This window comes from Podarcis bocagei (genome assembly GCF_964188305.1).
Source record: "Podarcis bocagei genome assembly, chromosome: 3".
NCBI classification, from domain to species: Eukaryota; Metazoa; Chordata; class Lepidosauria; order Squamata; family Lacertidae; genus Podarcis; species Podarcis bocagei.
In genome coordinates this window covers 55,679,545-55,705,689 of record NC_138127.1, presented here as the reverse complement: position 1 = coordinate 55,705,689, position 26,145 = coordinate 55,679,545, and the positions used below count along the sequence as shown (strand labels likewise).

Here is a 26,145-nt window from a genome sequence, read left to right as displayed (position 1 = left end):
GTACCACTGCCCTAAAGGGGGCAGATCTCCGAGGAAGTTGTCCTACAAGTGTTTGCCCCTTTGATCCATATTCATAACGAAGTTTATGCTGTCGGTTCATCCAGTGTGTTTAAAGCAATTATAGTGTTCATTAAATAATTTATCAGATCTGGAAAGAGCCAGACAACCCATGGTCCAGAAAGTCTCGCTAATTATGCTCAAGCTGTACTGGAGAATAGATTTAAACACAGCCCTGCAGAACATAAATTAACTTAGATTGGTACATTACTGAGGCTGAATACTGCAGTTTCCCTTGGTTGCAAAACTAGTTCTGAATGCATGAGACTCTCCTAGAATATATAATTCCAAATGTTCATTTTATCTCTGGCACTGTTTTAGAGTGTGTGTTTTCTCCTACATTCAGTGCTTTTTACTGGCTTTGAAGATTGTATTGATAGGGATTCACATTGCCACCCTTTATTTCCTTGCCAGAAATATTTTGAGCAAATTCCATTTGTTGTTTCCTTTAAAATGTTTTGAGTATCAGAGTTGTGAAGCAACAAATCTGCACTATACTTTGCAAATCTGAGTGGCATTCCTCTCCCACTATGTGTTCTGTACTCTTAATCTCAAGATTTTCCATAGCACGTAGTAAAGATTTGAAACTTTTCCAGGTGAAATATGGAATGCTGAGAGAATTATGTGATAGAATTGTAATTAAACAGTGGTGCAAAATTTTTGTGTTACTTCACCTAATTCTTGGGCATATTTTTGGGAGTGAGTCATTTTATTTTGTTTTGACACTTGGTTTAAAATAGTATTTGCATTTCAACTATTTCAGTAAGCAAACTGAGGTTACATGAGGCTGGAAATTTTACTTAATTCCAAAATGTCAAAACAATTCATTTTCTCTGATGCATTTCCAGACAGTAAAAGCATAGTCTTGAGAGTTGGTCTTGTCTTTAAATAGGGCATCTTACTTTTATCTTTTTGTAAACTCTTCCTTGATTTCCATTTTGTCTCCCATTACTTGTCATTGATTTAATCTATTAGATTATCTGTCACTAATAATCTAATGCAGTTGAAGGAGACAATCCCCACAGAGTGTTAATTAAAGGCAAATGGCATAAATATGTCAATTGGCTATCAGGGCAACTAGTAGATCACAGTAAGAGTAAATCACTGCAGAAGGAATGCCATTTTAACACATGGCTAGCTTTATGCTACTTTTAATCACTGTTACTATTTTATTATTGAAAATCACCCTGAAAAGATATATTTATAAAAATATGTGTGTGGTATAGAAAATTATTAATGGGGAAGTCTTTGACACCTTAAAGCATCCTCCATCCCACAAAGCAGATGCTGCTACTTCATTTGTTTTTTTAAAAATTTGTAGTATTGTAGTTTTCTTTTTTAAAAAAAATCTTATGGGATTGCTTTTGACGGGAGAGCAATTACAGTTTTGCATGAGCTAATAGTTGTTACACTTGGCCGCTCATCTTGTTTAAATTCCAATATCAGAATTAATTACAGGAAGCTTTTACAGCTTTCAAGCAGCTTTGCAGTTTTTATTAAGGAAGGATCACATTTCAGAGATACAGTTCCTCCTAGCTGAGCCTTCTTTCTCTATCTGGGTCTCTTTGAACCCTGAGACTCTTCTTAAGAGAGGCATCTAGTTATGCTATTACTGATGAGACTGCACCAAGCAGCTCTTAAATTTTGGAGTGCTTAAAAAAAAGAAAGAGCTGTAAATACCTATTGGTTTCATTGTCTGTTTTGCACACTGATTAATCTGACCTCTGATAATATGAGGCAGCAGGCAACTGATCAGCATGTCCTTTGTTCAGCCTTTCAAACCAGCGTTTTTACACGGAAAAAACCTTACCAAGCATTTGCCACATTCTCCTCTCAGCCTTTTGTTTCTTCCCTGTATTGAATGGGATCAAATTCCATGGGATCAAGTAGTCCTGGCAAAACTGGCTTTTAGAGGGTCTTGAAATTTGCATCTTTTTCAGAGGTTGGCAGACCACATATTCAGGCTTACGTGCTATGGCAAGAGACTTAGAAAACATAGGTGTTTGACCTTTTTATTTTAACTCTTCTGGCCTCCCTTCTTCTCATCTTTTAGGTGGTGAAGACGATAGGCTTACGCGAAGTCTGGTACTTTGGTCTTCAGTATGTGGATAACAAAGGATTCCCAACCTGGCTGAAGCTTGACAAAAAGGTAAATGAAATGAACTGAAATGGAAAATACAGCCACAGCTGTGCACTAGCCGCCTTAGCTGCATCTCTTCATTACTTTATTATACAAGAAGGGCACACAGATAATATTGAGAGTATGAACTTGGTCAATATTAGTCTGCAATGGGACTTACAGTACAATGAGACATTCGGTTGGGCCTGGCAGACACTAGGGAGCCATCTACATCAGGAGTTCAATCCAGTAAGCCCAGCAATTGCTGTGGTGACTTCCAGAGGTTAAAATGCTTAGTATGGGAAACTCCATTTAAGAAAAAAGAGGTGCAGTGTTAAAACTATTCAGTCCTCTGGTGACTAACGGCCTGGCAAACAAGAGTTCTTGCTTAATTTCTGAATACTGACTGTTTGTACATAGTCTAGTCTCAGCTTGTCTGTTGCCTACTCCAAATAGCTGGCTATTGTGTTTATTTCAATTAGCGGAACTTCTCGGTATACATTGCTTAATCTCTGCAGGACTGGTTGCCAAATTGCCTGGAATAAATTGTTCTCGCAGATTAGTGAATTACCATGTGGAGACTAGTATAGACCTATTCCTTGTTTTAAAGCCTTCAGGATTTTTAAATAAAACAAGCCATGTGTGTGCCTGTGTTGTCATAGCTTTCTCTTTTCCAGCTTACGGTTGCTATTATGGCTGATGCTTTGGTGAAAAACATGATAGCATTGTACTGCAGTTCTGTTCTGTCTGAGATAATTTATTCCTCTTGCCATCCTAGCAAACATTCAGCATGAGCTGTACATAATATTGATATACCTTAGGAATGCTGATGCACTAGTAATTTGGTCTGGCATTGTATAATGAGCAAAGTGGCTGAAAGCATGCACTCATTACTTCATCACACATCTAAGCATCTATTTATTTAATAAATTATGCTCCGTTTTTTCACCATGCATCTCAAAGCTGCTTAAGAAAAGGCAAAATACATCGTTGCATCCAGATAGTTACTATGAGGCTGCCCTTTGACTTAAATAAATGAAGAGCCCCGATCGAAAGTAGCACCAAAGAATGGAGTACAAAGAAGGATGTGAAGAGCAAAATCGCCTCTTGGCAAGTGGGAAGCCTTATGGTCACAGTGCTAAGGACAGTGTTCAACTGAATAATTGTGTGAGTAGAATGACACCTGCTTGTGCTACTGGACTCCACCACCACTGTCACCCCATGCCGTCCTCAGTTATACTCCAAAGGGATAGGGGAAACCACAGAACAAATTTAGGATGGGTGTGGAGTAAGGGGAGGAGTCCTGTTGTGCAAGCAGAAGTTTTTCGTCTCACACAAGGAGCCATTTCGAGTTTCTATGCAACTCTAAGGCTGACAACCAAAAGACTTAACTTTGAATAATGTGTTCAGAAATGTTAATAGTCAACAATAATTTGCTAACATTCAATTGTGTTTTGACATGCTGCTCATGTTTTGCTGCTGCTCCCTCCTTGCCCCCTCTCCATTTCAGGTCTCTGCTCAAGAGGTCAGGAAAGAGAACCCTCTGCAGTTCAAATTCCGTGCCAAGTTCTACCCTGAAGATGTATCTGAGGAGCTGATCCAGGACATCACACAGAAGCTGTTCTTCCTGCAGGTGAAAGAAGGAATCCTTAGTGATGAAATCTATTGCCCACCTGAAACTGCAGTCCTCCTTGGGTCTTACGCTGTGCAAGCCAAATATGGAGACTACAATAAAGAGCTGCACAAGCCTGGATACCTCAGTTCTGAACGCCTCATTCCCCAAAGGTGAGAACGTCTCATGGAGAACTTAGGGACAGGGCTTCTCTGGGGAATTTTAAGTGCATTCTTTAAAACTTAGACGTGCACAAGTTTAAACTAGAGCTTACAACTTTCTCACCTCATGGGTTTCCTTTTTTTGTTTTTTGTATATTTAGAGTAATGGACCAACATAAACTCTCTAGAGAACAGTGGGAAGAACGGATCCAGGTCTGGCATGCTGAACATGGTGGAATGCTCAAGTGAGTTATGGCACTGAAGGGGTCTGTCTGTTTTCTTGAGCCCACATTTTGCATTCCCATTCCTCACCAGCTCTTAGATGAAAGGTAACCCTGTAGCAAAGAACTTTAACAGGTTCTTTACATATATCTTGCTCTGGCCCGTCATCTTCTCTGCATTCCTGATAATTAATTGTCCGTTGATGTATGTAGAAATTCCCGTGCTGGGCACAATGTGTGGGTGAAGCACAACATGATAGACTGGAATTTTTGAAATGCTCTTGAAAGTACACAGGTGGGGCTACATTCAATGAGTGTGTAAGCAAACATGTGTAGTGTTCAACAAGTGTAGTGTCTATGTACCTGTGCATACAATAGAGATGAGTTGTACAAATCAGCAACTGTACACTCCTCCACCCAAACACTTGCACGTGTGTACAGGTAGTTTGTATCTGTTCAGTGTAACTTCTGAACAAGCTTATAGGCAAAAGCTTTAGAGGATTAGCAAAGCTGGAAGTTTATTTATGGAGTATTTCTATTGTACCATATCATAAAATATCAGGGTGGTGTACAAAAATAAAAAAGCAATTAAAAGCGATAGAAAAAATAATTGTGGCGAGTGGCTAGTTAAAAAGCTGTGAAGGCCTGTTGGCATAAAGATGTCTTCAAGGGATGCCTGGAAATCTAAAGGGAAGGATGGCAGCCCATCACGGCTGGAAGCATGGCATCCACAGCATGGCATCACCTCCTGTTACCCCAATGAGTGCATTTATTTTCCCACTGGCACAAAGGTTTTGCATCAGTCTTAAGAGAAACATCATCTAACATTTCCTACGTATGATTTCCTTGTCAACCAGAGAGAATGCCATGCTGGAATACCTGAAGATTGCCCAGGATCTGGAGATGTATGGAATCAACTACTTTGAAATCAAGAATAAGAAAGGGACTGATCTCTGGCTGGGAGTAGATGCACTTGGGCTGAACATTTATGAGAAGGACGACAAGTAAGCGGATGTTTTATTATTCCTTTGAGGTTGAAGAGCAGGCATTAGTGCCAGAGAATTCTCTCGTTATCTGTGCTTTGTATTTTTATGGCAGCCTTATCAAAGCAAGTCACCTTGGTTTGCTGAATGCGGTTGTGCTGGGAAACACATGGCCCCAAAGTGACTTGCCTTTACTATCTCCAAACTGCGACCTGTTTTCCCCTTACTCTGTTTTCCCCTTAACTCGTATACTAGCCCTTTAGAAGGGCAGGCAGGGGTCAAACGGAAGAATCCATTATATGGTGTAAAGGTAAGCCATATATCAGATCCTAATGATAGGGCTGGCAGAAACTTGGATCCAACTTCATCAAAACATTGTGCACAAGCAGAATTAATTGGGAGGAATTCAACATTGCACTTTGGCAATCATTCTGTCAGGGCAATCATTTTGGCTTGTCAGATGGAATGATTCCCCCTTCACCTTCTCCTGATCCCCCAGAGCCAAATTTGAGGGGTGGGGAGAAGGGGGAAAGCCCCATTGTGAAAATTAAGTTATTGCATTCATTAGTTGAATCCTGCCCATTATCTCTTAACTGATCGCTGGTAGGTGTCTACCAACATCTGAAGCAGACAGGACTCTAGGGCCATTCAGAGCCAATATACAATATATTCAAGTTGGAGAGAGCACTTTAACTCACTTTTGTTAGTGGCTGGCTCCAGCCGTGAGCCATTTGTGTGCACCTGTCCTTAGATGGCTAGGTTGGAGTCAAACTGGAAGCAAAATTAGGTTGTGTCCTCTGCCATACACAAATTTGTAGCTGATTCTCTTTCATTAGGTAGCTGTGAGATCTCTAGTTTTGGAAGAAGGGTGGGGAAACAGCAGACTGGTACTCGGGGAGCAAGAGAGAAGAAACTTAATGGGGACAAAATGTAAAAGAAAACTAGTCCTATTCACAATAAAAAAATTCCTTCCAGTAGCACCTTAAAGACCAACTAAGTTCTTGGTATGAGCTTTCGTGTGCATGCACACTTCTTCAGATACACACGAAAGCTCATACCAAGAACTAACTTAGTTGGTCTTTAAGGTGCTACTGGAAGGAATTTTTTTATTTTGACTATGGCAGACCAACACGGCTACCTACCTGTACTAGTCCTATTCACGTGCAGCAGAATTAAAGGATATGAGCTTGGAAGAATCTGAAATAAAGAACATACCTTTTTGCCAGTACTAACTTTGCTTTGTCCTCTCTGTTCAAGGTAAACCATAAGCCCATATAACTAGAGATGTTCAAGCAGTTTATGGAAATAGGATAGAATAGGTCTTCATGTTGATTTTAAATGAATTAGTCTTGGGATGTTAGAGTAGGAGAGAGATTTTTCTGAAATGCTAAGGTGCACCATCACCCAGAAAACAAGGAGTGTCACTCTAGGTATTGCATGAGTGAAACTACTTCTAGTTTTAGTGTAGCCATAGTCATTCAAACAGGTTTTGCAAGCTATCGACGCTTCAGAAAGGAAACTTTGCCTCTGAAGGAAAATCAGGGGAGGGGCAAACATGCATAGCAAAGTAAGCGCTGGGACACCTGAAAATTAACTCATAACCTTCATGATATGAAGAGGCTGGAGCCCACCCTCTCTGTTTATGCAGTTAGATGTCTGTTTGCTTAAATGAATTGGAGCTGGGTTGCACGTGAAGGGCTGTAGGTAGGAATGGCCGGATAGGAAAAAAGAGAAGGGGCCCCTGCACATTTTATTAGTTGTTTAGAGCAACCTTCTCCAACCTGGTGCACTTAACATATTTTGGACTACAACATTTGGAAGGCAACAAGTTGGGGGAAGTCTGGTGTAGAAAAGGAATTTCAGCAGGTTTAGCTTGCATAGCTTGTCATGCCTGTTGGAATTTCCTCTTCTACACAACTGTGTCTGAACCCAGTCTTTCTTTTTTTTCTTTCCTTTTTTGCATCTGGCCACCTTAGCTGCAGGGCAGAATAGGGCAGAACCACACCTGTGGTTAATAGAGCTTAACATATAAATATTAGTGCCACTGCTTTTCATAATGAAAACAAAATTATAGTTTTTCTGCACGTAATTATTGTGTTGGTGTTTTAAAGTGGCAGACAGAAGGGATACATTAAATTTTAGTGTTACGGTTATAATTTTATAGATTGTCCTTCTAGAGATGGGATTGAACAGAGGGAGCATTTTGACACCTTTCATCATAAGAGATGTGCAATACATATAAAGTAAATGGGTATCAACATATTGAGTGGATTTTAATAGTTTGCTTTGCTTTAAAGCAGAAATTGTGATAGTCTGCCATTAACTGGAAGCGAATTTTTGACATGAATAAAACCTGTATAGAAATGAATTGATGGGCAAGGTGCAACTAAACTTCAATAAGATAGTTTCTTTGGTTCTTTTCAATCCGCTTATATCAGAAGGACAGGAAATTTAGGATGGTTGAACACACAGCAACCCCAGAAAAAATAATGCATTGAAGCACCAGTGAATAAGCACTAAAAAAAGAGGATGCAGATTTACATAAAGTTTGCTATGCAAATTTGCATAAATATACTTTGAGAAATAATTATCTCTCACCCTAACGGGGAACAAGACTATGGCCATGTGACCTGCATGTTCTGCAGGTGTGAACTCTCCATGGGCAAATTCAAAGCGACTGTTGCTGCTCACCCTTCGTATGGTTATTTATATTTTCACCAGATTTGGACTGGACAGCCTTTCAAACAGAGGACTGTCCTCCCTAAAGTAGGACACATGGCTGCCCAACTGTCCCAAAAGGCAAAAATCAAAAGTCACAAAAACCAGGCAAAAGTCAACCACCACAAAATACCCAAACAATAGCACCTCTCAAGAAACAGGCAAATCTCCACCCGCGAAGGGGGAAAGGAATACATATACCCCACTCAGAAAGGCCGCACACAAGTGTGCATACTCACAACAAAACAAAAAGCATTCTGCACACAATCCCCCAAGCAAGCACCAGTAGGATCCCTTTTCTTAATAATAATAATAAAAAGGTGACCAGCCCCTCCATTCCTTTGTTGAGAGGAAGTCTTTGGTCTTAACCTGAGCCCCAGAGGTATTCCGAGGAAAGGAGATGAAGAGGGAAAGAGGCTGAAGTTCTGAACTTCTGTTTTCTAGCCAGCCCAGCACTGCTCAAGTTAAAAGAAGAAAAAGAAAAAAGGGAGGGGCAAGGGACCGCCAGCTGAGGGTGACATAATATCTGTGGGGCCCCAGATCTAAGAAAAATCAATACCTAGGTTTAGAACTACATGCCCCAGCCCTGAGATTAAATTGAAAAATGGTTTGCTTTTCCGTAATGCTTGTGTATATAGGACCAAACCCGACAGTAATGATGCTGTAGGGATCTGACCCTTTTTATATTTAGCATAGTCACATTCAAGACAATTTATGTATAGAATCAATGTATCTTCTTAAAAAACAAAACCATAATAATTTTTGTGCTTGCAGATTAACTCCCAAGATTGGCTTCCCTTGGAGTGAGATCAGAAACATCTCTTTCAATGACAAGAAGTTTGTCATAAAACCAATTGACAAGAAAGCCCCAGTAAGTATTGCCGATGACGAGTATTCCTGCCAAATCGAGAATGTTAACTTCCATCTTTACTCTGATCTTTTTATGCTAATAGCTCAGTTGTGGATTGTATGTGTCAGCAATCCACCAGTACTTCAGCTCATAGGTATTAAATTCCTTATTAAAGGATCAAGAAAAGAAATGGTGGCATAAAAAGTAACATTGACCTAATAGAAAATTATTGCCGTTCAGTTGTGTCCCCTCCCCCTTTTAGTATTTTCTCCAAAATGTTCTTTGTGACCTTAATCTGTAGTACTTCAGAGACCACAGGAGCAATGACTCATTAACTCTTCCCAGCAACAACTCAGATTACTGTTTCCTGTATCTGATGGAAAGATTTCCTCCTGAGGCTTCTAAATATCTCACCCCATAGACCACTTGCTGTAAATAATTTCTATTTGCTAATTGCCTCCCCCCCCCCCCCGTAAATACCCCTCCAATGGATTGGTGAGAGGGCTTGGTGAGTGAAGTTGCCTCCCCTCCAGACTCTCGCTGCTTCGTTGCACTGAAAGCCTTTATTTCCATGAGATAAATCTGGTTGGTGACAATTCATGAAATGCTCCTTTATTCTTGTGTGCATAAGCTTTCCATGCCAGATAGTTGTTCATTATGTGGTAATTTATATACAAAATATTTGTGAATCTTGGGCATAGCCGGTCTTCTACAAACTGGGATGCACTTTTAAAATGAGATTTTTCATGAGGTTATTACAGAAATTAGTGTAGCCCAGGGAAGGGCATTGTGTCTATACTTAAAAATTTTGAACACACAAAATGCTTCACAGTCTTTGACTTTGATACGCAGTGAGTACTAGCAAGGTTCTCCTGTTGGCAATTGTAGAGGGCAGTGGATCCACAACCCATATGGATCTTGGGAAAGTGGGTCCAGAAATTCAAGGGTTCTCATTCCTTTACTTAAAAAGAACTGCTATTAAAAGTCAATTTCATACACAGTAATCTGCATAAAAGGATACTCTCTCAAATGAAATGCACACGTCTTTATAGCCATGATCAAAGCTCAATGAATGTCTTTTCTCATGAGCATAGTAGTCTGTGAAAACCTTGGTAACAAAAGAACTCTCAACCACTACTGCACTATTTATCCTATTAGGAGTGGGAATTGAGAAGCTGTATAGGCATCCAGTTCAGAGAAACACTGAAGACATGGTGACCTTTGTGCTTTTAAAAGAAACATACACTGCTTTGGATGATTAAGGCATACCTTCTGTTAAGCTAATAGAAGCTTGGAATTACCGTATTTTTCGTCCTATAGGATGCACCGGCCCATAGGACGCACCTCATTTGGGAGGGGGATGAATAAAAAAAAAAATCCCCCCCCCAGCCACGGCTGCAGCCCTAAGCCTTGCGCACACCTGCCCGAAGCACGGGGCGCACTCCGGAGGGCGCCTCGGGCTGCAGGCTGCCGCCCCAAGCCTTGCGCGCCCGGCGGGACCTCCCGCCGGGCGCGCAAGGCTTGCGGACACACGCCCGAAGCACGGGGTGCCCTCCGGAGGGCGCCCCGTGCTTCAGGCTTCAGGCTGCTGCCCGCAAGCCTTGTGAGCCCGCGGGAACTCCCGCCGGGCTTGCAAGGCTTGCGGATAGCTTCCTGAAGCCTGGAGAGCTAGAGGCATCGGTGCGCACTGACCCCTTTCACTTTCCAGGCTTCAGCAAAAGCCTGCATTCGCCCCATAGGACGCACACACATTTCCCCTTCATTTTTGGAGGGGAAAAGTGCATCCTATGGGGCGAAAAATAAGGTATTAGGGAACTAAGAGCCATTGAGGTGTAGGAATTGGACTGAGGAAGTTGAACTGCAAGTACTTAGCTCAGCTCTAAACAAACATGACTTGCCCCAAGTCGCTATCTACCTCAGCCTAAACTGCCTCACAAGGCTGTTAGGCTAAAGGGGGATTTTAATTCTCATTGCTGTGAGGTCCTGACATACAAGTATGATAAAAAGCAAGAAAATGTAACTTTGCAGTTCAGTAGAACTGGCAAGATGCAGGTTTGTGCCAAGTTTACTTTGGTGAAACAGCAGTGAAGTAACATGTTTCAATAAAAACGCAGTGTTGGCAAAAAATAAATGTGATAAAAGTTATCTCCAAAGTATTGGACACCATTTTGTTTAAACATTTTTCATAGCTTTGAAGTACACAGTCAGGAAAAAGGCAAAGTAGTAGTAGTAGTATTAATAAATAATAATAATTAATAATAAACACTGTTTTAAAGCTGACTGCTTGGAGAAGTGGAATATTTGTTTCCTCTGCCACATGAATGGTTTTGTCCAGTTATTTGACAAAATGCTCTCATTTGAGTCTACATCCCATGCTGAGTATATTAATTGGTGCAGTATATCACTTCAGATTAATAGGAAGATTAAAGTATACATCTCACTGACACACTTAAAAACGAAGTGTCATAGACACTTTTATTGTACTGTTTTTCTTAACTTTAAATTCCATTTCCATAGTACCATCAAAATCTCTAGTCTGCGTTTGCTTCCCCTATGTTCTTTTTTCTCTTCTCTCAATATTTGGGCCTTGGCTCATCATTCTAAAGCGACACACCATGTGTAAGTTTCAGGAAAAGAACAAGGCCCCATACAATTAAAACACATAAGCTGTTGTAATAGGATGCTGCTGCCTGTGTTTTCCATAACAAAGAACTAAGGACTGAGTGAGTGGGGAAGATGAGAATGCTTGTGGGAAGCCCAAGTAGATGATGTTGTTTTTTTACTTACTTTCCCCCCCTTCCTCCTTCTGCCAGGACTTTGTGTTTTATGCTCCTCGTCTAAGAATTAACAAGAGGATCCTGCAGCTGTGCATGGGAAATCACGAGCTGTACATGCGGCGTAGGAAACCTGACACCATTGAGGTCCAACAGATGAAGGCCCAGGCCCGTGAAGAGAAGCACCAGAAGCAGCTAGAAAGGTACTCATGGTGGTGGAGGACAGTGGTGGGAAGGGTGTGGTTCACTTGAATGGAGAAAGTGGCTGGGCCTAATGTGTTGTCTTCAATAAAACTTGGCAGAGGTAGAGATTGGTGGTGAGGGTAAAATGCCACCACTGCAAGGGTAGAAATCTAGAGAACTCAGTTTTTCTTGCTAAATGTAGGCATGCACACTTAGCTGAGAAGAGGCGACATAAAGCAATAGGCCACTATTTAAAGAAATTGTTGTATGCTTTATTTTGCAAACTGCCTTAGGTGCCTTTACAAAAAGGCCATATATAAATGCAACAAATGACTATGAAAGTAAATAATATTGGATCACAATAGAACTGTGACGTCCAGCATTTTGTATCCCATATCAAAATGCTCCAGAGATCCATCTTAATCAATCTTAACCACTATAATGCAGTAATATGGCAACTAAGCAGAACCAAACCAGGGAACTCATACTCCTGGAATCTCTATCCTTCCTCCTTTATGAAGGCTTCTTTGGATAAACGACACTCATTATCAGTTTAGCAATTAACCCTGTAGCATATTCTATGTTGCACTGGTGCTGCCTACCACGCTCCCCCAAATGAACTCAAAGATACATGGAGTCATCCCTATAATGTGATGCCTACCCAGAATGGTGCTAACAGAAGTCATATCAGCAGTGGGTAAATCCTGGTGAGCAGCTAAATTCCCTGATTCTGTCTGGCACAGCTCCATACTTTGTAATTTCTTCCTAGTTTCTTAATTTGAGAGCTTGTGGCACCTGATTGTTGCCGCCTCCCTGGATGCAGCCACAGGAGTGTTTGAATGCCATATTTTCATCAAGCTTCTGTCATTGTAGAAAATCACAGAAAAGAAAAGCTTTTCACCCCAGCACAGGATAGTTGTGTAGGGGTAAGCAGACTTGTAACCTCCAGAGTTTTGAAGCATCTTACTTTTCTATCCGTTACAGACAACAGCTAGAAAATGAAAAGAAGAAGAGGGAGACAATTGAGAAGGAGAAAGAGCAGATGCTAAGGGAGAAGGAAGAACTGATGATGAGACTGCAGGAGTACGAACTGAAGACGCAGAAAGCAGAAAAAGGTACAATTTGCCTTCATTAAACAGGCAACTGGAACCCATGGTTCCACCACTTCCTCACATTCTCAGCCTTGCTTAGACATCCAACATAGCAGTGTGTTGGCACACTATAATACCCTAACAGTGCTGTCGCATGACATTTCGTTGGGTTTCATGATAGAAATATACAAACCAGGATAACATCTAATTCACTAGAGCACAGGAACCACTCTCTTAACGGATGGAAGTTTTATAGGAGCTTCCTTTTAGTCTTTGAATCATTTATTACTTGTGCATATTGCTCCATAAATGCAGCTGGCATTACTGCTATCTACAGTTAGATGGCTGAGCTAAGCAATTTCATAAAAACAACTTCTAAAATCTCTCTCAACTATTAATCAAACTATTTAAAAAATACGGTAGGCGCCTTGTAATCTTGTTTTACGATTATATAGATTATTCAAGATTAGATGTCTGCCATAATAACCCCAGGAAAATGTTATTGAAAACCCAATCTGATGTCCAATACGCATATGTGGCTGTAAAGTTCCTAAAATATCTGCACCCAGTAGTGGCAGTTCAATTGACAGGAAGCTTTTCTCTTTGCCTAAAGGGAAAATGTTAAACTGCCTGCATTGCCGGATGTTTTCTGAGCAGACCAGCTGTGAAATCTGATGCAGTGCACCGTAGTTTCCTTTACACCCTGATCTGGCTGAGCTAATATCTCTGAACAAGATTATGAAATCTAAATGCATAACATCCCACTGGCCTCCCTTTATCCTGTATCAATCCAATGCTTTAGAATCCATACTTTTCCTGCATCCCTGTAAGCAGCATAATGCAAAGCTATACCTATTAAGCTTCAAAGAAGAATGTTTTACATATTGATAAGACCTTGGAATTGTCTTGGCATTCAGAAAGCAAGCTCCTCTTTGCATTTGCAGGTAGAAGACACCGAATTTGCTAAGTATCTTTATAAGGCTGGAGTTTACAGAAACACAACTTTTTATTGTGTGGCTTTTCCCCCCCATTCCAGAGCTCTCAGACCAAATCCAAAAAGCCAGGGAGCTTGAAGATGAAAGGAGAAGGGCTCAGGAGGAAGCTGAGCGTCTAGAGAACGAGCGCTTAGCTGCTCTGCAAGCCAAGGAAGAACTGGAGAGGCAAGCGGCCGACCAGATGAAGAGTCAGGAGCAGCTGGTATGCATCCAAGGCACTTGGGAGATAAACTCTGACAATTATATAAATAGTAGCAAACGAGTTTGGCTGAATGCTACATTTGGGGGGCAAGAAAACGTTATTGACCAAAGCAAAGCAAATCCTACAATATAGGACAAATTAATACATGGCTGAGAGTCTGTATTCCTGAGCAGTGAGTCTTGAGAATGAAATGGGGAAATCAAGATACTGTACAGTATGGACATTTGTTTTTCATGGAATTCGTGTCCTTCCTTGCCACTCAAAGCAAGCATTACAGTAGAGTAATACGGGGAAGCGTTATAACCAGAAGACCAAAACATTCTAGCAGAAAACAAGCCCAGTGTTTAAGAGACAGGACAAAGTGATCTCACAAAACAAATTCCATTTATCTGGGCATTACCGTGGTGAAATCTCCCTCCCTGTTACCTCTAGCTACACATCAGCTGGTAGTGAGATATGCAACAGACCCTAATAGTACATCAGGCCAAAGGGCACCTGTTCTCACAGTGGCCAGCCAGATGTATATAGGAAGCCAGCAAGCAAAATCTGAGTGCCCTCTCACCTGTCCTCCACTGTGATATGCACAGGCATATTGATCATAGCCATTGTTGCTGTTTTTATTAACGTATTATTTACGGCATTTATATGCTGCTCAATCGTTAACATTTCTAGGGGTATGCATAAGAATAAACCATACAGGAGAAAATAAGAATTCATAAAACCAACTAGAAACCTGAAAGGCAACCTTAAAATGTCTGCAGGAATAAGAAAGTCTTTGCCATGTGCCTGTCTAATCTCAGGTGGAAGGGCCCATAACATTAAACACAACTTCTAGTAGTTAAGTTGTGCATCTAAGCTATTGAGGTGCACCTATAGACAACCCCAAAGATACCAGTGATATAAGGGATCAGGCAGGCATTAGGAAATCATGATCCCAGATTGTTAGCTAGTAGACATTCATAGCATTATCTTCTTAAATACATCAAAGTGGGGGGCCCTCTACTTAAGGTTGTCCCTCTCCGGCCAACTGAAGGGCACTGGCAGAATCATATTGGAGATAAATACCCTTCTGGTATTCTAGCTCTAAACCACTTGAGGCTTTAGGGACATAACCAGAATCTTAAATTGAACAGGAGTGGAATAACATGCCTCCCTAGAGCTGGTTCCAGCTAACACTATTACAGTGGCATTTTGTACCTGATTTTTCATCAGGAGAGCAGCGTCATCCAAAATGGATTGCTTCCCTACCTCTAGATCTTACTGACCAATAGTACTTCCATCTTCTCTGGATTATGTTAAAATGCCTTTCTCTCTGTCAAACAGGCTACAGAGCTTGCTGAATACACAGCCAGGATTGCACTGCTGGAAGAGGCAAGGAAACGCAAGGAGAACGAAGTAGAAGAGTGGCAGCACAGGGTAAGTGCTAAGTTTCTTTAGAGCTACGTATCAGTCTGTTTGACCTCCAAGGGTTTAGCAGTTTTAGTCCTGCCTTGGAACTTTCAGTGCCATTAATCTGAGAGTAAGGGCTACACAGTTCTGTAGAACAGTAGTTTTTGCTACTCTTCCAGCCCTAGAAGCGTATGATGGGATTGTGTGGGGGTAGGACCAGATTGTTTACTTAAGATATTTGTATAATGCTTCTGAGGTGCTTGTCTCAAAGTGGTTTGTATAAAAATGTTTAAACAATAAGCATTTGTAAAACTGCTTTATTTATAAAATAGTTTAGAAATAGCCTTTTACAATCCATCTCAAATCAGTGTGTACAAGTTAACATGAAAAAATAGTAAAATCACAGTAATTAACAACAAATGGCCCCCAGGACACCATTCATCCTGAGATTAAACCCCTGAAATGTTTTGAGCGCTGAAAAATGACCCATATGGGTGCTTGCTGGAGCTCCAAGAGAAGGTAGTTCCCTAGGCAGGAGGCACCATAGAGGGGGCCTTCCCCATGGCGGCCATTGGCAGGATTACAATGCAGCTAAGAGAACCTCCAACGGCTGAGCACAATGTTCAGACAGGGAAAAATGGGAGAGAGGCTCTCTTTTAGGTATCCTGATCCTTGGTTTGGGGTTTTAGAAATTAAAACCAAAGCCTTGGTACTTGGGCTGCTAGCTTGTCACCTCTTAGGAGAAGTGTATTATGTCTGTGATAGGGCATTCCACTGAGTTACCTCACTGCAGCCTTCTGCACCACGTGTGGCTTCCAGACCAACCTCGGGCAAAGCCCCACAGAAGAAGAGTGCTCCTCGTTCTGTACCCACTGGAATCCTAGTAAAAAGTATATTGTCTAAATTTTCTTTCTGGTAAATTTCCATTACAATAGGCTATAGAAGCCCAAGAAGATCTTGTAAAAACAAAAGAGGAGCTGCACTTGGTGATGACTGCTCCACCTCCTCCACCCCCACCTGTGTATGAGCCAGTGAACTACCATGTCCATGACAACCTTCAGGATGAAGGAACGGAGTCCTCTGGCTACAGCGCAGAATTCTCCAGTGAAGGGATCTTGGATGATCGTAACGAAGAGAAGAGAATCACTGAAGCCCAAAAGAATGAGCGTGTGCAAAAGCAGCTGAAGGTACGATACAGCTAGATCAGTTTCACATGACTGAGATGAATGCTGCTCTTCATGGTTGATGATTTTGTCCGACATGGGGCTTCAGTCCCAGTGTTTCCATCTAAAACCATACGGTAGCCACTTCATGAAACTGATTGTGTGGATCAGTAGCCCACCCAGTTTGTGCTCAGCAGCATCCATGTTGCCCAAACTATCATATGCAGCTGTCCTGCAGAAGATGCCATGTTCAGTCCCTGGCATCTCCATGCAGGACTAGGAGAGACTTCTGCCTTGAATGCTGGAGAGCTGCTGCCAGCCAGTGTAGACAAACTGAGCTAGATGGACTGAGTGGACTCACTCAGTAGAAGGCAGCTTCCTTTGTTGGTTGTTCTAAAGAGTTGAGAGATGTTTATACAGTGGTGCCTCGCAAGACGAAAATAATTCGTTCCGCGAGTCTTTTGGTCTTGCGATGTTTTTCGTCTTGCGAAGCACTGTCCGTCGCAACTGTGCCTCTTCAAGCGGCTTTTTAAAAAAGGCGCAAGACGTTTTCGTCTTGCGAAGCAAGCCCATAGGGAAATTCGTCTAGCGAAGCAACGCAAAAACGGAAAACCCTTTCGTCTAGCGAGTTTTTCGTCTTGCGAGGCATTCGTCTTGCGGGGCACCACTGTATCTGCTTCTTTCACTGCCCTTGTACTGAATGCTGAACCTGTTAAATGCAGACGCTAATAAATGTACCAGGAAGCTCATATGGAACTGAGGATTCTTCTATTTCATTTAATAATTGTGGGTCGTTATTGTAGGCCTCAGTTGCCTATCTAAGGAAGCCTGGCATGGCTAGGATTGGAAGAAATCCAGAATCTTCTAAATTGCCCGCAGGCTCTTATTTTTCTACACTCCTTTTGTTGTACCACTTCTAGTTGTCCTATTACAAGAAACACCGTGGCAAAGATTTTCATATCCTGGCTTCCAAGCAACAGAAGGACTGAGGAATGATGTTCTGTTTATGGTCTTGTGTGCTACCTCATACTCCCCTAAGTATTTGTATGTCTGTGTAACTCATGTGTTTTAAATATTGCAGACGCTGACTGATGAACTAGCCCAGGCCAGAGATGAGAACAAGAAGACACAAAACGACCTCATTCACACAGAGAATATGCGGCAAGGACGAGACAAGTACAAGACACTGAGGCAGATCCGACAAGGCAACACCAAGCAAAGAATTGACGAGTTTGAAGCTATGTAAATGCATAAGGCAAGACTCTGGGAAAGGCAGGTTTTCAATGCTGACCTTTCTTTCTGAAGGGTCACTGAACAGTCATACCAAAAAAATAAATAATCCCCAAACCCTCACACCTGTCAGATGCTACCTGATTTTAGCTTAATACAACATCAGTTTTAAGCATACAAGGATAGCCACCACAAGGTTTTCAGTCAAGACTTGGTGAAATTTGGTCCTATGCTAGTGCCAAAAGGCTTGTCAGAATTGTTTATTTTCCGTGTTACTATTGTGCTGCTTGTTACACTGCTTGTCTGCACCCATTTCTATAGTGTGGTAGGTATGTCCAGATTGGGGAATCAGCCTACTAGTTTGCTGCACCAGGTTGTTTCTTAAGCAGCACAGACAATTCAGGGTTTTAAAGATCTTCATGGCGTCCATCTCTCCCCCCCCCCCCTTACACTGTTGACATTTCTACAGTGGTGGCAAGTAGTAAGTCTGAGGAAGCTTATTAATTGCACTGTTGTATTGGAGAAGTTCCCACAGTGATCATTCAGAAGCTATGCATTACAGGCACACTTGGATGTTCTTCTTACATAACAGATAGGCAGGGATATTGTTGGCCTTCAATGTTATTGAAGTGTGGTACTCCAGCTTAACCAATCAGCTGTAGTGTAGTATTTATATATACCTATGTTAAAGATGCAAGTGACAGATATAATTCTAGTTTGAAAAGGGAGGATAAAAGTTTTTTGCTTTGTATATTTTGTTACTACTTTCAGACTTAATATGAAAAGAATAATGTAAAAAATAGACAATAATTTCTAGTCTCTGAAGCCAAGGCAGTGTAGGAAACTATTTTGATCTAGAAAACATTTGTAAAGATGATTTTTTTTTTACTTTAAAGCAAATTGTGATAACATGGCTGTGATTCAGTATATACAATTTCACTGTACCTATTTTTTTTTCTAACAAATTTTCTAATTTTTTAAAAATGATATAGTTTCAGACTCCAACCATGAAGGGACTTTGTCAGCTTATTTTCTCTATTAAAGAGAATTTCTATGGATTTCTTCTACCACTGTGTCCATGTTAACTTCCACCCGTGAAACAATCCCACCTCAGGCTTTGGAAATCTGCTAGAATGTCAAGTGAACAATACATTGTTAGCTCTGTTCAACATGTAACTCCCTATGCTGCTTTGTACTCAAAGACGTTTTAACCGTTGTCTCCTGATAACAGTGTTGTGGGATTTGTTTGTGTAATTCACCAACAAATAAAAAAAAATCTGCAAGGCAGCATGTGTTTGAAGTTCTGTGTGATTTCCCGCCCCCCCCCCCATACTTTCTATTCCTGCCATCAAAGATATTTGAAAAATTAATGGATGGTATTGGTAAATAAAACAGCTCATCTAGTCACTCTATAGAAGGAAGTTGAGATCCAGTGTAGTGTAAGTGAATGCCCACGTGTGCAATGGGTTGTCTTCCACATATCCCCATAAGCAGCTCCAGAGGTTCAGACTCTGTGGACCAGATGGGGCGCTTGCAGAGAACTGGAGGTGGGAGAAGAGAAATCAGAAGCTCTATTGTAGATGCTTGTTGTGCAAGCAGACATTCACTGGATGTCTCTTGGAACAGATGAAACAAAGGAAGAACAGAAATCATTGTAGTGATTGTATTATTAATTTATTTTATGACTGTGACTTATCCTGTTTCCCTCACCCTCCATTTTATCACAATAAATTAAGTCCCTTGCATATCTGGTTAAAAGACCCTTAGATTTCCTTAAGACACTAGGGAGCAGATGCGTGTTAGGGTAGATAATACTAAATTAATTGGCTCAATAGTACTGGGAGCTATACAGGGGTACCTTGGTTTATGAACTTAATCCATTCCTAAACTGAGGCACGCTTTCCCTAATGAGGCCTCCTGCCACCAGTGCCTTTCCACCGTTCTTGGACCAAGGTAAAGTTTGCAAACCAGGACACTACCAGTTTTGCAGAGTTCGTAAACCGAATAGTTTGTAAACAGGGCTGTTCTTAAACCAAGGTACCACTGTCTATGGAACTAAGCAAAACACTCTGTGGTATTTTCCAGTTAAAGAAGAAATAAGTGGTTTACAAAAACAACTTTCCAAAAAGGATACATGTGTGTGCTTGTTTCCCCTAGCCCAACTAATTACATGCATAAATAAAATGCCATACATTGGGTTTTTCTTTTACTTCTGTAGATTACAGATACCAATCAAAGATTTATCTCAAACTTTCATTGGAGGTGTTCTGTTCTTTGATGCTGACAAGCAGAAAGAATAGGTTGTCCAGATGCTGACATATTTTGGCTGCAGTTATAGGCGTCATCTCAAGTAATTGGTGCATAGTGCTGCTGAATTTACAGGCATAGCCAGATTGATTTAGGAGAACAAAGTTAAGACTGTCAAAGTAGAATAGAAATATGGAGAAAGAAAAAGGTTTGGGCTGATTATGAGAGAGAGAAGCAGGCAGCAGTGAAAATGAACAAGGGTGTTACAGCAAACATTCTTGCATTGCTTAGTCCTAGCCTTTAGAGTTTGCAAAAACTATTTCATGCAACCATGAAATAGTTCATCAACAGCAGCATTAAATTCCCAGTCTAACCTTGCTATTGCTTGAATTGTGCCAGGAAATCATGCCTGCTGCTCTGGCTAAGATAACCAACTGGTTTCCCAGAGAAATAGGTGAACTCTAAATTTGCAGTTAACATTTGTGGATCTGAGGGTCTTTCACACATGCACAGTCTGACTTGCTGTGAAGCTCCTGACATACACAGAGATCAAGAAAGCTGGTCCCTTCTTGTTCTTTTCATTCATTGTTTACATTTCTTGGGGTTAAAATAACTGGCATACCATACTTGTCTGAGCAGGCAATGACCAATGCTACACATAGCTTTCCATATGTTGTTAAGGAAGAGACATTCAGAATTTAAAGGCAGTAGCATTAGGATACAGTGAAAGTGCTATGTCTGTCCATGTGTCTGGGCTACTGAGCATCTTTTCCCACTGAAGACATGCTTGGGAGGTTGCATCCACTGTACCGGTTGATGTTTCTGGAAACACAAGAAAGGGAAAGTGATTCATCTTGACTTTGTCCATTTAATAGCTCTCGTTTTGTTAAGAAAACCTAACACCTCATGTCCTGATAGAATGCAGTACATGAATTACAATCAAGAATTAGGCAAAGGCTCCTCACATCTTGAGTTTCAATAGATACCATTATGTTTGCAAAACAGAGCATATCTGGGGTGTGAGAGTCAGACCCAGCAGTTTCTTTGTTTATCTTACATGCAAATTTTGGAAGCAGAGCAAAAAGTTCAGTCTACTCTTCCAACTCCCTTTGCAGAGATGTCACATCTATTTATATGTGACAAATAAAACTTTGTGCTTTAAACATGTTTACATTCTACAAAGCCCTTTCCTGAAACCATGTCCTTTGAAGACAGTACATTTGGAACCAGCTCTCTGAATTTTTTTCCTACAAAGTTTTGAGTACTGAGATTCAGGCTGCTTCATGCATTTATCTGGTCAATGGGTCTCTTTTGCATGGTGCAAGTACACAGTGGAAACAACACACCCAGAGCAAGGGTCCTCAATCTTTTAAAATTCCAGGACCAAAATAATGGGAATCCCTGGCACCACAAAATACCATTTTGCCGGAGAAAAAACTGGTGATACTCAGTGAACCAAAATATTCATGCACACTCCAAATAAGCAGAAGAAACGGGCAAACAAAAAGCAAGTTAAACAATAAAAAGCAGCCAAAATACCAGGGACCTCTCCCCCCCCCCTCCAATTAAACAACATGCAATCTGGGGTGTGGAAAGGAAGAGCGTAGGGCAGCTGGAGGCCTGCACTTCTCTTTCCAGCAAGATTTAAAAGCTGGAAAGGAGCTCCAAAAATGTTTTCAAAAGAAATGGCAGGGGGTCTGGGGATGCCATGATGCCCACAGGCACTATGTTGGGGGCTCCAGAATTAGAGTACAATTGGCCAATTAAGTATGTGGATCATCATTGAGTATAATCTATTGAAAGATTCCTCTTGCACTTTCTATTGTTATGAGTTTGTGGGTGCTACACCACTATAATCTCCAGTTCAAGCAAACGTTAGAAATTAATCAATGCTTGAAGTGTTAAGACAGACCTGTGTGTATTAAATTGTGTGCTGGAAAATGCTAATCCCCTGGAATTAACAAGTGATGAGAACTAATTAAGATAGGCTAAATTTCCCTTGTCCAGAAAATCATCTTGGGGTGGGGGGGGGGATGAGTCATTACAAAAGCCAATGGATCAAATGAACTTTGTGTTAAATGGCAAATGGATCAACAGATAAAGAGGGCTTGCGGTAGCAAGAGTTAAAAGTGATGTCTCTGGGAAGTTATGTGGGCAGAAGCTGAAGAAAAGCTGCAGGCAGGCAGAGAGCCATGGCTGATGTCAGACTCCTAAGCTGCACCTATGGAGGAAGCAAGAGCCTCTTGAAGTATAATGCTGGGAACCCCTCCATCATAAGGTCAGGTTGTATATATGTGTAAATAAACCATATAACATAAAGGCACCACAGTCTTTGCTGTGCCTCATTCCCGAAACATGAACCTTGTGTAAGCATGCCTGGAACCCCTGGAATCTCACACTGCTTGGCAATTGGGGTGGCGTGTAACAATACCTTTATAACAAATGCAGTAGTTCTCACTCATTTACAAGAGATGTATACATTTTTAAATAAACTATCAGATTCTATGCAGTTTACGAAATGATCTTTTGCAGTTGAACTGGGTTTTGGAGTAGTTTGCTGGTCCTGCTATATTTTTTGTGTGTCTGTCCAGCTTTTAATTAGATGGGTCTTTGACACTGAGAAAAATAATGGCTTGCCACAGGGAAAGCTTAGCAGGATACAACGCCTGCTGCGAGCAATTCCAATTAGTGTTGCTAATGACGTGTCAGCATTGCTTTGTCCCTTTGATTGTTTGCCAAAGAGAAGGCTTTTATGACAAACTGAGGAGAGCCAAAACAAGGAAAAACAGAGAATACAGTGGATTAATTCAGCAAGCAGCAACTAGGTCAGTGGTTCTCAACATGTGAAGTACTTCCATAGTGAACTATGGGGGAGGTTGGCGTTCCCCTGTGACATCCTCCTAGTATACTGTATGTTCTAACTGGGCCAGGAGGCAAAGTTCCAATGCTTGTGTTGATTGGCTGTGCCAGGGACCAATAGGGTGGCTATCAGTGTGTTCTCCAAAGCTTCCTTTTAAGGTAGTATGGTGGACATACATGCCCTATTTCCTATGTTTAAAAATTCATCACACAAAATGGTCCTGCTGCAAGGAGAAAATATCATATAATAAACCAGAACATTCACATTAGTGTGTGGACTCCTGAAGCCCATCAGATGCAATTTTTAACTTCACCACTTTTTGAGGGAGTTATTATTTAAGTGAGGCTTCCAAAGGACTGAGCATCTGCATGAATGCTCCAGCTTATATGGTATCTCCTCAATGCAGCTATGGCAATGGGACTACTCTGAGTAGGTATTTAAATGAATGAAATGGGGCTGTGGATCTCTGGGCCCGCTTCCTTTTCATGTATGTATGGGCAGGGTAGTTCGCAAACTGAGCTACGAATCAAGTCAGCCCTGGTTTGAATGTCATAAATTCACCGAGACCAACCTCAGACCCCCACTCCTCAAAATGAAAATAAAAGTGCCCTCTCTTTACACGGGTGCTGTACAAATTACAGGAAGATAATATATGTGATATGCTCTGAACAGACTTGAAGCTCTGCATAAACACAATACTTAAGTTGAATTACTTAATTCAACACACGTGTTGAGCTGGGGTGAGGAACCTGGGGTCTTCCAGATGTTGCAGGACTCTTGAACTCTCAATAGTATACTCCAGCAACTTTTAGAGGGCTACAGGTTCCTCAGCCCAACCCAGGACAGTCATTTCAAGCCTTAAAAAAATTATTTAATATGAGTTGTGCTGTTTTCCTAAAGTGTTTCATAGCCATCATTTTAGTAAACCTTACAAGAGTTGTGCACTGTGTAGACTGATGATATTATACCATTACATTAGAGATGGGGGAGAACCCGAGAACCCAGTGAATTCATAGCCAAGGTGAGATTTGATCTATAGAACTCCTAGGTCTTCCATCTCCACCTCCTTTACATTATCCCTAATGCAACACTGTGCTATGTGGGGTGATTGTGATATCTAGCAGCACAAAAGTCTCATTTTTTCCACTTACGTTTTCCGAGTCTTGCACCGCCCAAGAACTGATCACGTAAACCGAACGATGCTTGATCCCAGACAGTTAAGTCCAGACAAGATTGCTGCAGCTGAGATGCGGTAACCCCATTAAAGACAAACAAGTGGTTCCATTGTGGCTGGGCTTGTTTCTTCAGCACAGGAGTCCTTTGTTTTAAGTCACGTTGCCCCAGGATGCAAAGGCAGCTTCCCAAAGAGAAAGTTAGAAACCATTCAGTGAGATTCATGACAGGGAAAAGGCACAATCCAGCTAAGGTTATGCATTTTCAGTCTCCTTGATTTCAGGGAGGAAGTTGAGCATGCCCCATTTGAAAGCAACAGGGACTTTAAAGTGCTCAACTTTGACTGAACTCTGCCCCTACTTTGCAGAACAAACCAGTATCTCATGGCACCTTGAAGTCTGACATTTATCGAGGCTTGAGATACAATTAATGCAGGCATCAAATGAAGCAGGCGCTAGCCTACAAAGGTTCATACTACAATTCATGAATTGTTAAGGTACCAAAATACAATGCCATTTTTTTCTTGCCACTGACTAACTAACGTAGCTACTCTTCTTGAATTACTTCAGGAAAGTTTTATAAAATACCTTACAATCCTTCAATTCTGTTGGTCTTTCTGTTTTTACTATAGGAGACTTTAAATAAAGCAGGGGTAAGGAACCTTCCTCCTGCCAACCTACAGTTTGAAAGCACGTCAAAGTGCAAGTAGATAAATAGGTACCGCTCCGACGGGAAGGTAAATGGCATTTCCATGCGCTGCTCTGGTTCGCCAGAAGCGGCTTAGTCATGCTGGCCACATCACCCAGAAGCTGTATGCCGGCTCCCTCGGCCAATAAAGCAAGATGAGCGCCGCAACCCCAGAGTCAGCCACGACTGGACCTAATGGTCAGGGGTCCCTTTACCTTTAAGGAACCTTAAGTGCATGGGCATAATTAAACCTGGCACAGATCACAATTTGGCCAGAGAGGCAGTTTTGCAGCTTTTCACCAAACCTTGCCCACCAAACCTTGCACATGACGTCATAAATGACATTGGGTGGGCAGATAAGGGCATGGCCAATAAAGAACAACCATGAGCTTAACGTGAGCTCTTGACTGCTCCTTTGCATGTAGGGTTTACTGACAACATCAGTCAACTGATCAGTTGATCCCAGCTCATCAGGCTGTACTAACTGTACCAACTACCAGTACAGGGAGCCCCTTTGAACTTTGACAGGTGGGCAGGGCCTTTTGTCAATTAATGCAGGCCCACAGGGAGGGGCCAGATTAAGCATCTGGTCCCTGGCTGGATCCAGTTCCCCACTCCTGAACTAAGGTCTTGTCCCTCATCCATACACACACACACACACACACACAGAGAGAGAGAGAGAGAGAGAGAGAGAGAGAGAGAGAGAGAGAGATTTGTCTTCTTGACTTTGGCAGTTACGAGGCTGTGCCATTTTGGGGCTTCTAATCACTACAATTCTTACTGGCCAATATTACTGCTTCTAACCATTTCCCCAGGGGTAGCACACAAGGGACCTGCATGGACAGGTACCATTCCTGTTCCACAGTACATCCCCCATCTCTTGGCAAAAGCTCTTTGCCTTTAACTTTGTCATGACATTCAGGGGGATTGTGCAGTGAAAAGCAGCAGGCAAGAAAAGAGGTAAGCACCTCCTCATTCTACTGCATCATTGGCTATGCCCAAATGTTTTTCTTTCTTTTTTTCAAAGAAAGAGTCAGGATTCTGTTACACATGTTTAAATTGGCTAAACTAAGTCTGGGAGGAAGGGAATACCAAGGCTGTGAAAGGAGTCCCCTCTTTATATTCTCCCATACAGGCAAGGCCGGCGTTTCTTAGAAATGCATGTCTGCCAGCCTTTTGGCCAAAATCAGGACCTGACATGCCTGTGACTAGAAAGGAATCCAGCCTCTGGAAGAATGAAGTTGCATGCTCCTGGCAACTCTCTTTGCAGGAAGAAGGCAGCTACATTTTGCATCACTTACAGTTACTAGCCAACTGAAGATTTCAGCCTTGATTACACCTTTATCTTCAATGCCTTTTTGGCAAGAAGGCGATGCTGCCAATTGATATAACATACTTATCTTGGACATATTTTTACTTCCTCCAACTCT

At 41.6% G+C, this 26,145-nt stretch overlaps 2 protein-coding genes across 14 annotated transcripts in view; one reads left to right on the top strand and one right to left on the bottom strand.

Moving 5' to 3' along the window:
- The window catches only part of EZR (ezrin), a 36,075-nt gene extending 17,040 nt beyond the window's left edge, over positions 1 to 19,035 (top strand). The window contains exons 4-14 of the mRNA XM_081187542.1: positions 2,111 to 2,206; positions 3,687 to 3,961; positions 4,111 to 4,194; positions 5,028 to 5,174; positions 8,646 to 8,742; positions 11,535 to 11,698; positions 12,663 to 12,793; positions 13,806 to 13,966; positions 15,290 to 15,382; positions 16,291 to 16,542; positions 17,600 to 19,035. Of these exons, the coding sequence (XP_081043668.1) occupies positions 2,111 to 2,206; positions 3,687 to 3,961; positions 4,111 to 4,194; positions 5,028 to 5,174; positions 8,646 to 8,742; positions 11,535 to 11,698; positions 12,663 to 12,793; positions 13,806 to 13,966; positions 15,290 to 15,382; positions 16,291 to 16,542; positions 17,600 to 17,764 (1,665 nt within the window). The 3' untranslated portion in view covers positions 17,765 to 19,035. The remainder of the gene's footprint in view (positions 1 to 2,110; positions 2,207 to 3,686; positions 3,962 to 4,110; positions 4,195 to 5,027; positions 5,175 to 8,645; positions 8,743 to 11,534; positions 11,699 to 12,662; positions 12,794 to 13,805; positions 13,967 to 15,289; positions 15,383 to 16,290; positions 16,543 to 17,599) is intronic.
- Positions 19,036 to 19,406: 371 nt separating this feature from the next.
- The window catches only part of SYTL3 (synaptotagmin like 3), a 43,282-nt gene continuing 36,543 nt past the window's right edge, over positions 19,407 to 26,145 (bottom strand). For all 13 annotated transcript variants that reach the window (XM_081187538.1, XM_081187540.1, XM_081187537.1 and 10 more), the window contains 2 exons: positions 24,007 to 24,212; positions 19,407 to 20,817 (listed from right to left, as the gene is read on the bottom strand). In XM_081187538.1, coding sequence (XP_081043664.1) covers positions 20,687 to 20,817; positions 24,007 to 24,212 — 337 coding nt within the window. In that variant the 3' untranslated portion in view covers positions 19,407 to 20,686. The remainder of the gene's footprint in view (positions 20,818 to 24,006; positions 24,213 to 26,145) is intronic.